Source organism: Bidens hawaiensis, unplaced genomic scaffold (genome assembly GCF_021521415.1).
Source record: "Bidens hawaiensis isolate Kalapana, Puna unplaced genomic scaffold, B.hawaiensis_p1.1 tig00008970_1, whole genome shotgun sequence".
NCBI classification, from domain to species: domain Eukaryota; kingdom Viridiplantae; phylum Streptophyta; class Magnoliopsida; order Asterales; family Asteraceae; genus Bidens; species Bidens hawaiensis.
In genome coordinates this window covers 97163-111854 of record NW_027491655.1, presented here as the reverse complement: position 1 = coordinate 111854, position 14692 = coordinate 97163, and the positions used below count along the sequence as shown (strand labels likewise).

General features: G+C 37.2%; 2 protein-coding genes across 2 annotated transcripts; one reads left to right on the top strand and one right to left on the bottom strand.

Moving 5' to 3' along the window:
* The first annotated feature begins 7509 nt into the window (after positions 1-7509).
* LOC143530691 (acetolactate synthase 2, chloroplastic-like) lies at positions 7510-9645 on the top strand. Its single transcript, XM_077026159.1, has one exon. It carries the CDS (start codon positions 7538-7540, stop codon positions 9491-9493), a length of 1956 nt encoding a protein of 651 aa, XP_076882274.1. The 5' UTR covers positions 7510-7537; the 3' UTR covers positions 9494-9645.
* A 3369-nt stretch (positions 9646-13014) lies between these two features.
* LOC143530680 (uncharacterized) lies at positions 13015-14692 on the bottom strand. The gene is made up of 3 exons (XM_077026150.1): positions 14294-14692; positions 14110-14187; positions 13015-14031 (listed from the first exon to the last, which is right to left on the bottom strand). The coding sequence occupies exons 1-3, from the start codon at positions 14339-14341 to the stop codon at positions 13102-13104; spliced, it is 1056 nt and encodes a 351-aa protein (XP_076882265.1). The 5' UTR covers positions 14342-14692; the 3' UTR covers positions 13015-13101.

The window sequence follows — 14692 nt, the reverse complement described above, 5'->3', positions numbered from 1 at the left end:
TTTTTTTTTTGGGCAAAAATACATATAAAAGGGGGCTTATGAGATAGGAAATTCTACAATTCTAAGACTTAGACTTTGGTTTTGTATAATCAAGATTACAGGTGATTTTCTAATTCACTATGTATATGTCTATACAAAGTTTACATTTTTTTGTTTATTCATTTAGATATTTGTAGAGTTTGAAAAAATATAGTTAGTTATATGTGAATTCTAATATTTTTGCATATGCAATTTCAGTGAATATGTCTCTCTACAAGAAACAAGCTCTTAACTTGAAGAAAATGGCTGAACTAAAATTTGAAAATGAAGATTATGTTGAGGCAAGGAAACTTGCCCAAGAAGCACATGCTATCTTTCCGTGGCTAAACATACATATTTTTTTCACGATCATCGACATTTATCTGTCCTACAAGAAAACAGTCGATGGTCAATCAGATTTTTATGGAGTTTTCAAGCTTGAAAACACCGCTTCACTCGAGAACATATATGAAAAATATTTTAAATTATATGAACAAGTTATGGGTGGAAAAAATCATAAAATTATTGGTATAGACGGAGCACTTAACATGTTGTTAGAAGCCTTTAGCAAGCTAACAGGAGAATTTTGGACCATGTGCCCCAGGTGTCAGGTTAAGTTTCATTATTCTAATGATATACTTAACAAAGAGAGTGTTTGTTCAAATTGTAACAAGCATTATCTCGCGGTCCCGCTTTCGTTTGGGACCCCGCTAACAAACCCAAGATTTAACGCGTTGGAAAGGAGCGTTATTATTGCGTTAAGGGCGCCGTCAAGGCATGTTGGTGGAAGCGGGCCTTCGAAAAGAAGATGAATAGGGAGGATGGTTATTTGTTTTTTTGAGTTATGTGTTTTGAATTTGTGACTGAAATTTTTTATTATTTGCATTTGTGTTTGTAATCCGGATGATGGTAAGGTTTTATTATTGTTTTTAGTTTATTTTGTTTGTCCACATGATGAAGATGTGTCTTTTTAGTTTTAAAGTTTATTTGGTATTTTGTTGTGATTGAATGATTTTTTTATTTCAAATCTAAATAATAATGGGCTTAAGAGACTTTGATCAACATGTTGTATGTTATCCTTGGTAAGAAGTAGTTGTAATGTACAAGCCGAAACATGAAAGGCCCAAACTGCTACCTGAGAACTGCTACAAGCCCAAAACACTTCATTAAACATCAAGCCCAAGAATATTTTTGAACTTCAAGCCCAAACTCTCATATGACCAGCTCTCACAGTCTCACATAATGTGCAAATAAACAACAAATTATTTAAGCCATAACAATTAGACAATTCATATTATTCCAGAAGGTATTTGTTTATTGAATTGATGAAAAATATAAGCATGTATTTCAACAATACTACATAATTTAATGATATATAAGACATGAACTAATGGAAACCAAATGAGATAAAACTCAATGAAGGTAAAAAAAAGCGTGACACGTATCTCTCTCGAATCTTAATATATCCTTTACATGAAGAGTTGATCAAAACTTTTGTAGTCGGTGATTTGCCGTTTGTTCATTTAATATACTTCTTTCTATGCCGAGCGATATTATATGATCTTTACTTTGAACTTTCACATCCTCGTGTGGTAAACAAACATCCATGACGGTTATGTCTTGTTATGTTCTCCAACCTCTCATCCTTATCTTGAATCTCTATGTTATTAATTGAATCTCTCCATTATTTTTTGTTATGAAGTGTAGTATACAATTTTATTATAATGACCATATACCTATAAATTGTTATATAAAAATATAATCCTTAAAGTAAGTTTAGGGGTTAAACATGATTTTTAAGTAGTAACGTGTGACATAGTAATTTGTTGGTTTTAAACATTATTAACCCTAAAGATAATTGTTTTTTTTTTTGAACGGCAAATTAGGATCACTCACGGACCACTGGAGTATCATCGTGTCACCAGCAGAATCACGCGATCATATCTATCTCCACTAGGCAATAATGCCCAACCACCAATTCAAGAGGAAACCCATTATTAATGTATTTTTATTTCTTAACTCTAAAAATAATAATAATAGTACTAATATTATTTATGACATAATAAAATACATTAAATTGGAAAAAGAAATAACAGAAAAAATCTTCCACGCCTATATTGATTTTTGTTGGGAAATAATGATGAGGTGGTCCAAGTATCAGGAGTGGACGAAATCTATTCAAATTAATGTTATTTATATTTACGTTCTTTTTTAAAATCACAAATTTTATTAGAAACCCCCCCCCCCCCCCCACCCAAACACACACCCACACCCCAACAACAAACGCAAATAGAGCCTACACAAACCGGTTTAAAACTCAAAACCTGTTTGGTTTAAAACCGGTTCGGTTTGGTCAATAAAAGTCAAAACCGGTTTATGATTGGTTTCGGCTCAAGTTAAAACCAATTTCTTGACTAGGTTATGATCGATTTCGGTTCGGGTTTTGACCAGTTTTGCCGGTTTCAGTTCGGTTTGAAATGGTTTTAATGGAGAAAATTGCAAACCAGTTCTAAACTTACAGTTTCAATCGGTTTCAAACCAGTTGAAACATTACTGGTTTCAAACTCGTTTGGTTTGAGTCGGTTCAGTTAACTGGCTTATTTGCCCACCACTAGACACAAGGGAAAACACCACAGAAAAAAATTACATAATTACATGAAAGAAAAGTTACATGGATCTTTCTAAAAAAAGTAAAAAACATGTACGTGATTCCAAGGAAGATTTGTTTTTTATATTTACGTGACAACATAAAACCCTATCTAGTTCTACTTGTATCCCTTTTAACTTATTTTTTTCCAACATTGTTAGGACTCATCTTCATTACAAGAATAAGCCCTTTTTAGAGGGTTGCCAACCGATCATATTAATTTTAATGTTCTACGTCCGACTCACATAAGAACATCATCAATGAAGAAATTCATCATTAGAAAATAACTCATTTAAGTTGGGTTTCGAACTTGGAGACCTTAATACCCCGGTCTTAGACATCACCTGCAAACTATATGACCAAATATGCTATTTTTAATATTTACATAAATATTTTTTTTTCAAACTTTTTTGGGAAGGGCCCCCATAAATTATTTATCTACTTTAATTATGTAACACCCCGACCAAAGGCGGATTATACATCGGGGCGCCACATATTGTTTCATTACTCGTGACACTATTGGGTGTCAATATTTAATAAATACATTCATTCGCGCACGCGCAAAGTAAACACAAATAACATAAATCAACATAAATCAATATATTATAAGGCAAAATATTCGAACAACAATAACTTGTCTTGATACATTTTAATCTAGGTCCAAAATAAAGAAAACTTCCTACGTGTCCACAAGCTCCAAAACAGCTACTGCAAACCTGAACATGTGTTAAAATAAACGTCAAACACTTGCGTGTTGGTGAGAAATCAAGTTTAATACAATACATAGATAACAATAAATCTGCGCGCAACATGTGTATGTCTGGTTTTCAACAAGGGTGTAATCTGATTGGGACCAACTCTAAGATTCATAGACTGCCAGTGCTCACAATTGAGCTCACAAACAAGACAAACTGTGCATGTGCAAACAAAAGAGAAAATCATAAACGATAGTTCTCCCGTGTTCATCTAATGGTACCATGAGAACTGCGGAATAGACCGACAAGACGGTTAATGATCCACACATACAAATAAACAGCCAAGTCTACGTCCTCAACACATGGGATACTGCGCGACTAAAGTTCATAAACAGTTTAAGACTCTAAGTTTGTATGAACACATGAACATCCCAAAACATAAACAAAATAAAAAGGGATTAGGTACGAGATTACTCACTCGATAATCGGTGCGGTGTAAGATAAAGCAAGAACCAACTTTAAACAAGCACAAGTTAACCTATAAATAAGATTATTGTTTTAATGATCTGTTTTAAGTCTTGATTATAAGTTTGCATAAGTAAATTATTATATATAATATATATATTACCGAAAATCAGGGCAGAGGAGAGGAGAAAACGGAGGCAAGAGAGGAGGCGGCAGAAGGACAATCGGCAGAGAGCAAAGGAAGAGAGATAATAAGTGTTTGTGTGTGTAGTGTTAAGAAAAATAAGATTATTATTTATAGGGAAACCCTAGGAGACATGAATCCAGAAAAAGGGGAAAAGATTCCAAGACAAACAGAACAAGACAAAACAAAAGATAACAAAAGATATCAAAAGCAAGTTCAGAAAGTAAAAGATATCAAAAGATATGGCAGCAGGGAAAAAGAGAAAAAGGCTGACAGGGAACAGTAAAAAGGCATGGGCGGGTCAGATAAAGGTACTGGTCAAGCATGGAAAAAGCAGATCTTCAAAAGATAATGTCAGTCACTTTTTCTGCCAACCAATGGGGTTGGTGCGCATGCTGCGCCGAAAGTAACTTTTCAGACATAAAGCAGATTAGGTCAACAGCACAAAACAAAAGCAAACGGCTAGATTAAACAGAAGAAAACTCAAAGGGTTTAGCGCGAGAAAGCTCGAGCGCGAAGGCAGACACAGAAGGTCAAGAGAGCGCGAGCGCGAAGGCAGACAGAACCAACCTTAACGCGTCGCGGAAAGAACTACATTACTAAGCGCGCCGCGGGAAGAATCACATTTCTTAGCGCGCCGCGGGAGGAACTAAAATTCCTAGCGCGCCGCGGGAAGAACTATAATTCTTCGCGCGTCGAGGGATGAACTACGATCCTTAGCGCGCTGCGAGAAGAACTACAAATCCTTAGCGCGTCGCGGGAAGAACTACCGTTCTTCGCGCGTTGCGAGAAGAATTACAATTCTTAGCGCGCTGCGAGAAGAGTTCGTCTCGCGTATCGCTGGAACAGATGGTCTTCACGCAGGCTTCCTTGAAAGGAGTCTGGCGCGTGGAGCTGCGCAGACAACCTTAGGCGGGAAGGAACAAAGGACAAGCAAAGAGTTAGAAGAAAAAGAGGAAAACAAGGCGTAAGGGCGGGACGGCGACAAGAGGGAAAAGAAGGCGGAAAGAGAGAAGAAGAGGGACGGGACGGCGGAAAGAAATAGAGGGAGAGGCGGGAAGGAAATTATATATTATTATTAAAAGTAAAATATAAGTATAAATAAATATTAAATCATAAAAGAAAGAGATCGGATAAGGGAAACGGGTACCTGGGTCGGGTCGGATCGGGGCAGATGTCACAGTCTCCCCTACTTTAAGAAATTTCGTCCCGAAATTTATCTCGAAGTAGGTTGCGCAGAGAACAGGTGCGGGTTCTTGATCTTCATTTGATCTTCCCTTTCCCATGTAAACTCGGCTCCACGCTTGGACTCCCAGCGAACTTTCACAATAGGGATACGACTGCGCTTGGTTTGCTTAACCTCGCGATCCATAATTTCAACAGGCTTCTCAACGAAATGCATAGATTCATCAACTTGAACTTCATCAAGTGGAATGTGAAGGTTCTCGTCAGCTAAACACTTCTTGAGATTGGATACATGGAACGTTGGATGCACATTACTGAGCGCGGGCGGCAGGTCAAGTCTGTAGGCAACTTTTCCTACACGCAACATGAGATGTTTAGTACATGACAGGTTTTGAATGGCAAGCAACTTAACATTCGATGAAGTAAATTTTAGTTAAGTTGTAGCATTTTAAATAAGATTCGAGTGTAAATTACACAGTTGGTCCATGTGATTTGACCGATTTATAGATTTTGTTTCTATGATTTAAAAAATACATATATAATCCTCAACCGATGTAGTTAGATTTTATCAATCATCCATACTCCATATGGTTAACATGGATATTTGGCCAATTGGCCTCATGGGTAGGCTGGTCATTAATTTAATAAAATTAAATTAAAAAACCCCAAAAGGAACAAAATTAAAACTCGTAAGAAAAAACAAATAACTTTAAAGAAACAAATAAAGAATTTAAATGACTATTAAAACACTTAAAAAACTTAACCCTTTTAAAATGATAATATTGATTATTATTTTGTCTTTATATGCAAAGATTCAATACTAGTTCAGGTTGATCAAACTATTATTTTATATGTTTATACCTTTCGTTACATAATGTAAGATGCGGACTAGAGTCCACCAATACTTTTGTTGGAAGTTCATAGCCGACATAAAACATTATTTATTTAGACTACAACATTTGTAAACATTAATTTTTCTTAGGATTAACTCAATCATTTTGAAAGTCTAAAACGAAATTGTATTTCCGGGCCCTTTACTAAATTTTCATTGTGGCGAGAAGTGGCGTTTTCTTATTTTTAATTTAACATTTAAAGAAAAGAAAAAAGAATACACAACTTCTCAACAAATCAAGTCTCAAATAAATTAATCAACTTATGTGAAATTAAATCAACTAATCAGTCCGATCAACATTATCAACTAATTAAACCTCAAGTTGTGAACTAATCAAAACTATCAACATCATTTTGTTAAATCAACGGACTAATCAAGATAATTTCTTAGTTGAGAATTTGGCACGTTTAAAGCAAGTTCATGACAATATGGTCGATTCATTTAAGTGAGTTTAGGTTTAGGCATTTCATCACCAATTGGTGTGCATAAATAGCATCAATCTGTACATACCAATACCAAGGTTATGGGAAATTGGGATTTTTGGTGCTGGTACTAGTTCGGTACCGAGCTCCTTCCTAGTAGCTGAGACAGACTCTTTTTAACAAAAAGTAGTAGTGTTCACGGTCTGGTTTTCATGGTTTTTAGGTGAAACTGTTAACGGTTTTTAATATATTAAACCGAAACCAACCCGTACAACTTTTAAATCGGTTTGGTTTCACGGTTTGAGCTTATTGTGCTTTTATATAAAATGTCCAAAGTAAAGATATGATATATATAGAAGTAGACCAAGAATTTGCAGAATATAAGTTGTTAAAGCACACATTTGAAAACTAACAATGGTACAAAGAATCAAGCATAACAAAAAATGCCCAAATTTATTAAAAAAAAATATTAAGTCTGCTAGATTGAAATAATTTTGGATTAGCCCATATTATATATTGTAGTAGTATATGTAAATACAAGTATGCAACCACAACTTTAATTTAGTTCTACATGATATTGTAATTTTATTTACATAATATATAATACTTAAAAACAATACAACCAAATCATACGAGCCTGTCCGACTTTACACTATTGGTTTTCGGTATAAACCGTAAATCAAACCGTCCTTTACGATTTACATTTTTTTGAAACCAACCGACCGAAAACCTAACAGGTTTGGACGGTTTTACGGTTTCATTACAAAAAAGTGTGAAAAACTTAATAGACTAAACATTTATAGTAAAAGGACTAAAAAAAACTTGTACCTTTCATATTTTCAACACTAGTGCTTAAACAGTGGAGAGCTCAAAACAAAAACCAACCACATGTTTTGTGTTCCTTTCCTGTCCATCATTCATTTCCTCATATACCACTCACTTCCTCTCATATTATTATTATTATTATTATTAACAAGAAAGAACTAAATCCGCCCACACCAACCCTAGACAAAACATTATTCTTCAAACATGGCGGCTCTCACTCCTTCAAACCCTCACACCACCACCGTCCCACCACCATCATCCACCACCACCACCATCCTCCACCGCTTCACATTCCCAGTCCACCCCACACCCCCAAAACGACACCGTCTTGTTATCTCCAATGTTCTTTCAAATTCCAAACCCACACCCACCACCACTATAACCCATCCCCCTACCGCTACCCCGTTGCCCGCTCGTTTCGCCCCTGACCAGCCCCGCAAAGGCTCCGACGTCCTCGTCGAAGCCTTGGAACGCGAAGGCGTCACCGACGTCTTCGCCTACCCGGGAGGGGCCTCAATGGAGATCCACCAAGCCTTAACCCGGTCCCACACCATCCGAAACATCCTCCCGCGCCACGAACAAGGTGGTGTCTTCGCGGCCGAAGGCTACGCACGCGCCTCGGGTTTACCCGGGGTGTGCATAGCCACTTCTGGCCCCGGAGCCACCAATTTGGTCAGTGGCTTAGCTGATGCATTGCTAGATAGTGTTCCCATGGTTGCCATCACCGGTCAGGTCCCGAGGCGTATGATCGGGACCGACGCCTTCCAGGAGACGCCTATTGTCGAGGTAACCCGGTCTATCACTAAACATAATTATTTAGTTTTAGATGTAGAGGATATTCCTAGAATTGTTAGGGAAGCCTTTTATTTAGCGAGCTCCGGTAGGCCCGGTCCGGTTTTAATAGATATACCTAAGGATATACAACAACAATTAGTTGTACCGAAATGGGATGAACCGATGCGGTTACCGGGTTATCTAGCTAGGCTACCGAAAACGGAAAGTGACAATAATAGTTTAGAGCAGATTATTCGGTTGGTGACGGAATCGAAGCGCCCGGTTTTGTACGTCGGCGGTGGGTGTTTGAATTCGAGTGACGAGTTGAACCGGTTTGTGGAGCTTACGGGGATTCCGGTAGCGAGTACTTTGATGGGGCTTGGGGCGTACCCGGCTTCGAGTGATTTGTCGCTTTGGATGCTGGGGATGCACGGGACGGTTTACGCGAATTACGCGGTTGATAAGAGTGATTTGTTGCTTGCGTTTGGGGTACGGTTTGATGACCGTGTGACCGGGAAGCTCGAGGCGTTTGCGAGCCGCGCGAAGATTGTGCATATTGATATTGATCCCGCGGAAATCGGGAAGAATAAGCAGCCGCATGTGTCGGTTTGTGGTGATATTAAGGTTGCGTTACAGGGGCTTAATAAGATTTTGGAGCGTAATAATAATAATAATCTTGATTTCGGGAATTGGAGGAAGGAGTTGGATGAGCAAAAGGTGAAGTTCCCGTTGAGTTTTAAAACGTTTGGTGAAGCGATTCCGCCGCAGTATGCGATTCAGGTTCTTGACGAGTTAACGGGCGGGAACGCGATTATTAGTACCGGGGTCGGGCAGCATCAGATGTGGGCAGCCCAGTTTTATAAATATAATAAACCGAGACAATGGTTGACTTCGGGTGGGCTCGGGGCAATGGGTTTTGGGCTGCCCGCGGCTATCGGGGCGGCTGTTGCAAGACCGGATGCGGTGGTCGTTGATATCGACGGTGACGGGAGCTTTATAATGAACGTTCAAGAGTTAGCGACTATCCGCGTCGAGAATCTGCCCGTTAAGATATTATTACTTAATAACCAGCATTTGGGTATGGTGGTTCAATGGGAGGATCGGTTTTACAAGGCGAACCGGGCGCATACGTATTTAGGTAACCCGTCGAACGAGACTGAAATATTCCCGAACATGTTGAAGTTTGCTGAAGCGTGTGATATCCCGGCTGCGCGTGTGACGCGGAAGGCGGATCTTCGGGCGGCGATTCAGAAGATGTTGGATACGCCCGGGCCGTACCTGTTGGATGTTATTGTGCCGCATCAAGAACATGTGTTGCCGATGATTCCGGCGGGTGGCGGGTTCTCGGATGTGATCACGGAAGGTGACGGCAGAACGAAGTACTGAGGTTTGAAGTCTCGCGTATAGAGTGTTCTGTAAGCTGTTTGTTTGTTTTTAAGTTAATGTTTTGTTGTGTAATGTAGTTTCTGGTTACGTATTCTCTGGATCGGTTTATCGACGTTTCTTTTATTACGTTTCGCGAATAAATTTTCATCTTTTATCTCTTGGTTTATGTTTAACATGTTATAGACCAAAGTTATGTTTATATCAGTGCTTGTGTTTTTTTATTAAATGTTTGTATGCTTTCTATAATTCCAAAAGAATAGTTAGTTGAGAATGTGTTTGGTGAGCTGTTGAATTTCTAGTTTTTAAGTTGTTTTTATGTTCCTGTGTAGTTTTTATTTTTATTTATTTATTTATTATTATTATTAATTTTTTTTACTGTATGTCAATCTGACAGTGACAATTTCTGATATATTTTTAATTAGTCGAATTGTCTTTCGTATGTTCATTGTTTGGTTTGAAATCGGTTGTTGCTTTTGTTGTGTTCTCGGTCTTTTTGTTGGTCTGTTCTCGAAGTTTCGAACCATACTAAACGTTTGGTTTATGGTTTATACTCTTAGCGGACCGGGAAACCCGACTGTAGATTGAATGGGTAAAACTGTTTTTGACAGATTGATTTTGGGTCTGATTTTGATAATGGGTCAGTTTTGATTTCGAGTGTACGGGTCACATTATTTGCAACCAGGGGTAAATCTGACAATTCATAGTTTGATTTCCTAGAAAACGGGCCGAAGGTCTAATTCGAATTTTTTTATATTATTAATCAGTGGTAACCTGTAACTTTTAAATAAAGTATATCATCAAAATAACTTCCAGAATATCATGTCTGCAAATCCAAACAGATAGTTTGAACTTTGAACCAATCTTGGTATATTTTGGTTCAAGTAGATCGAAACTCCACGTGGCATACAGGCTAGGGCTGAGCACGGTTCGGTTCGGTTTTTGGGTCGAAATCGAAAATTTGGTTTTTTCATATATACAAACCGTTCGGTTTTGGTTTTTCGGTTTTTCGGTTTCGGTTATATTCGTTTTGTTTTGTTTTTTTTGTTCTATTAATTGTTTTATGCGACTAGTTCCTATGTACAAAAATACATATTAACATTTACTATTCATTTCACAAACTCTAATTTCTCTTACAAATCTATTGAACCAACAAACTCCTAATTTGTTTCGGTTGTTGTCGCATATGGCTTAGTATAAATATATTTAACAATCATTTAAATTATTTATTTTAATACTTAAAGTTAATCGGTTCGGTTTTTTTCGGTATTTTTGGAATGGGTAACTGAACCGAAACCGAAATTTCGGTTTTTCAGAAAAACCAAAAAAAAACCGTCGGTTAATACTTCGGTTCGGTTTTTTCGGTTAATTCGGTTTCGGTTCGGTATTTTCGGTTTTCTGCTCACCCCTAATACAGGCGACGAATCCACAAGAATCATCAAACGAAATGTCTGTAGGGCTTATATTCTACATCACTTCAATTCCCTTAAAAGACTTCGAACCTTTTCACTTAATAACAGCGTGTAATCTAAACTGCGTCCTTAAACTTCAAGATATAAACGTAGCATATTTACGTGGAATCGAAAACCATGTCCATAAAAAAACAAATTTCTTGCATCTTTACGAAACTCCTTCCATAACAAATACTGACAAATCCATGTCATTTGTTCAACCAAAACAAGCCAGACAACAATGTCATTTGTTCGAACCTCTTTCCTGCACGGGAACGCACCGCATATCATATCCTGCCTCCAAAGTGTCCGCCTGAACAGAATTCATTACAAGAAAATTCAGATGCTAATGGTTGATACGAAAACAGTTTCTGGTGAACCAATGGTGTGTTTTATCACCTCTTTTATCTCAAACGGGTCAGATTGGTCAAACGGGCTGAAGGCCAACTTAAGTTTTCTTTAACACACCAATTTTAAACAAATGTATGTGGGTCAACCTGGCCAGCCTGTTTCGAGCTAAGGGTTCTGTCGTGACTGCAGGATACAGTCAACATACTGAAAAAATAGATTTAAAGGGAATGTGTCAGATTGGTCATACAAACTGATTAGTTAATTTAGCTAAAAACAAACTTATAAAGTGAGTGCTTTCATGATGATTCAGTTTATAGAAGACACCGAAACGTGAAGTCTTTATAACTTACATTTATTAACTTTTGTACAAATAAAGTTGTTATAAGTCGAGTGCAGATTCTGGATTTAGCACAGAGTGTAGCTTAGCAAGCAATGGGCGAGCCAATACACAAGTATAATGAGTATTGACTGTATGTTCTTTTTTCCCTGGCTTCATAAATTAATTTATATGTTTCTCCTATGCTCCTAACTTGAAAACTTAAAAAAAACAATAAACATAATAAACCTTTTTAAAATCTTATACGGAAAGGAAAACTTACTGAAGTACGGTACAATACATCACAAACGGATTGATAAACTAACAAAAACGAGTATTGCATTGCAAATTGTCACCTCTTTGGCATCGCACGAGTTCCCTACTAGTATTAGTATCACACAAATATAAAATTTCAAACATTATAGACAGGTAAAAGCACTCCATTTACCAGTAGGTAACTAGCTGTATTTTGAAATCTAATTTTGTGTATTGACAGTTTGTTCAGATTTCTCGTTTATTTTATTTTTTTACAAAAAAGAAAAAAAATTGAAACGAGTTGAGTTGCTGATTTTGGCAACCAGGGCAGTTTGGGAATATTCTTTGGTTCAAGTTCAGATTGTTGTTGCTATTGTTAGTTTGTGCATCTCTTGTTGCAACATGCAGTGAAGTTTTGATATAATATTAAATATTAATATTTCCAGTTTAGTAAAGGGGTACTTTTGATATATGAATTTGGGTATAGTTATTTTGTGCAAGAGTTTGTTTCTAAAGTTTAATATATGGTGCATCCGAAATCTCGGAGACGTCCCTGCCTTTATTTAAGCGTAACATATGTATTGTTTATTAGGTAGAATCAACAAACCCAAACCGTAAAACGAGAAACGGTTTGGCTTGTTATGGTTTTAGTTTTTAACGATTCAGTTTCGATTTACTACAGGAAAAAAAAACGTTATTAATGGTTTGAATCACAATTACCATACTCTTGTGATTTCATTTTCGGCTCTTGTTTGTCGCGGATTCTTGAATCCACTTCTTAGCTAGGGATGCAAACGAGACGAGACCGAGCTTTAACTAGGCTCAAGGTTGGTTCGTTTTGACTTACGACAGCTCATAGTTAATCGATTCACGGGTGTCACTTTAACATTTGGGTTCTGGATTTCTGGTTAGCCATTTGTTTCTGACTTTCTTGGGCTACTGTATTTGGGCTTTATAATTTATTTAGCCCATTTTTTTTTAATTTTTTTTTAATTTGGTGGCTTCAGTTCATATTTATTGGACTTTGGGATTTAAATAATATGTCTCCAGTCTACATATAACATTTAAATATTAAAATCCTAAAATTCTCTCTCATCTTTGTTAGCATTTTAAGAAAAGAAAAATGAAACCAAACACAACTAGGCATTAGTCTTTTGGGTTACAATTTTCATAGCTTTTATTATACTCAACAGACTATGTTACATGCTAAAAACAATGAGACAACTATAGTTAACAAGCTAGATAGCATGTGGTACTGACGCAGTTTCAAATGATTCCCTCCTAACAAGTAAGCAAGTAATCATCGAACATTGAGTAGCCGTGTTCTCAGGACCGCAAAGCACGAAATCAGGCCTATGCAACGCTAAGTTCAACCGATCTTTCCCCATAACCATAGACGTTGCATCAAGCAACACATGCCACGAGTTTCTATGCGCTTCTGAGACCCAGTGCATCGAGTAGTGGGTCCCATTTACATTCGCGGGATAACAAAACAACCCTTTCGGGCTTTGTTTACTTTTCCTTCTGAAATACTGACTCAGTTGTGAACCTTTGATCCGTAGATCTAACCATGCCTCGGGTGCCAAAACCACCTTTGAGTCTTTATAACCCACAAACGCTCTTATGTAATCACGCTCTTCGTTCATGACCGTCATGTAATAATTCCCCTTGAAAAACGGGTAGCTTTCGCCTACCAACATCATGGCATCTCGATAGCTCGAAGTGAATAACACAAGATACTCTTCTTCGCGTAATCCACAATGTTTTAAAACTTTGTTTCTTGCTTGAATCTCGGGTATTGAAATAAAACTTCCAAGATACGATGATTTTTTCGTGAGGATATCTAACAACCTTGATGGCTCGGGTTGGATTCGTACTAGATCGTGAAAGTTATTCCCACGAGGTTCCCAAAATATGCCTCGTGGTGATTTTCGCTTGTCTTCTGGAGAAGGCTCGGATGGTTCTTCTTTCACACAAAGTTCATAGAGATCTGGCTTGTCTTTTCCTTCAACGAGTGCATTTGAATATTCGGGGTACTTAGCAACAACATATTGTTCCACATATTGCATCTCCGCGGGTGTAATGGGGCCTGACCATCTGAGGTCTACACCGTGAAGATTTGATATCGCTTCGGCTATGATATGTGGTGGTATGACTCTATGTGCTTTCTGTTTTTCATATTCATCATTAGAATTTACATCTTTCTTAAAATGATCAAAAATCTTGTAACAACATAAAAGACATACCTTAATGATCAAACTGTTTGGTCTCTCGGTTTCGCTTTTCTTATAAAGAGATTTCACCATATCGCGCTCCACTCCACTCTGATATTCATATCAAGTTATTACACATTTACACAAGTTTATAAATTATAACTATACCATAAGTTTTTATATCATATGAAAGAAAAAAGATTAGTGGAGTTTGTACCTTTGGTCTAGTTTGAATGATTCTTGGCTCTTCACTATTCCTTCCCATTACAAGTAAGCAAGATTTACGCGTCTAACAAACCGAAACAAATGTGAAAACCGGATCTTGTTTGTCTAGAAATGAAAGTGTTGATAATATTATAGACAGGTTTGATGACATCTACAACACAAGTAGTTACTCTTATATTATTGTGAAGAAGTTGCCAAGAAATTGGATGGTGAAACAAAGAGACTTGGTCATAGCTTAAGCCAAAAAAGCCTACACATTTCTTGTTTTTAGATAGTGTTTTAAACAAATAAATAATATTATGCATTTGGGTCTTGTTTAAACAAGTTTTTCCCAGCCTGGTTTAAACAACAAAAATCGGTAAATTCGGTTGGGATCTGTTACGATTGTTAC

Bases quoted from the DNA above. Each gene is read 5' to 3' on its own strand.
- LOC143530691 (XM_077026159.1), top strand. From the start codon at position 7,538: ATGGCGGCTCTCACTCCTTCAAACCCTCACACCACCACCGTCCCACCA.
- LOC143530680 (XM_077026150.1), bottom strand. From the start codon at position 14,341: ATGGGAAGGAATAGTGAAGAGCCAAGAATCATTCAAACTAGACCAAAG. The intron at 14,188-14,293 runs GTACAAACTCCA...TATGAATATCAG, and splicing joins TCATTCAAACTAGACCAAAG to AGTGGAGTGGAGCGCGATAT. The intron at 14,032-14,109 runs GTATGTCTTTTA...TATGAAAAACAG, and splicing joins CAAACAGTTTGATCATTAAG to AAAGCACATAGAGTCATACC.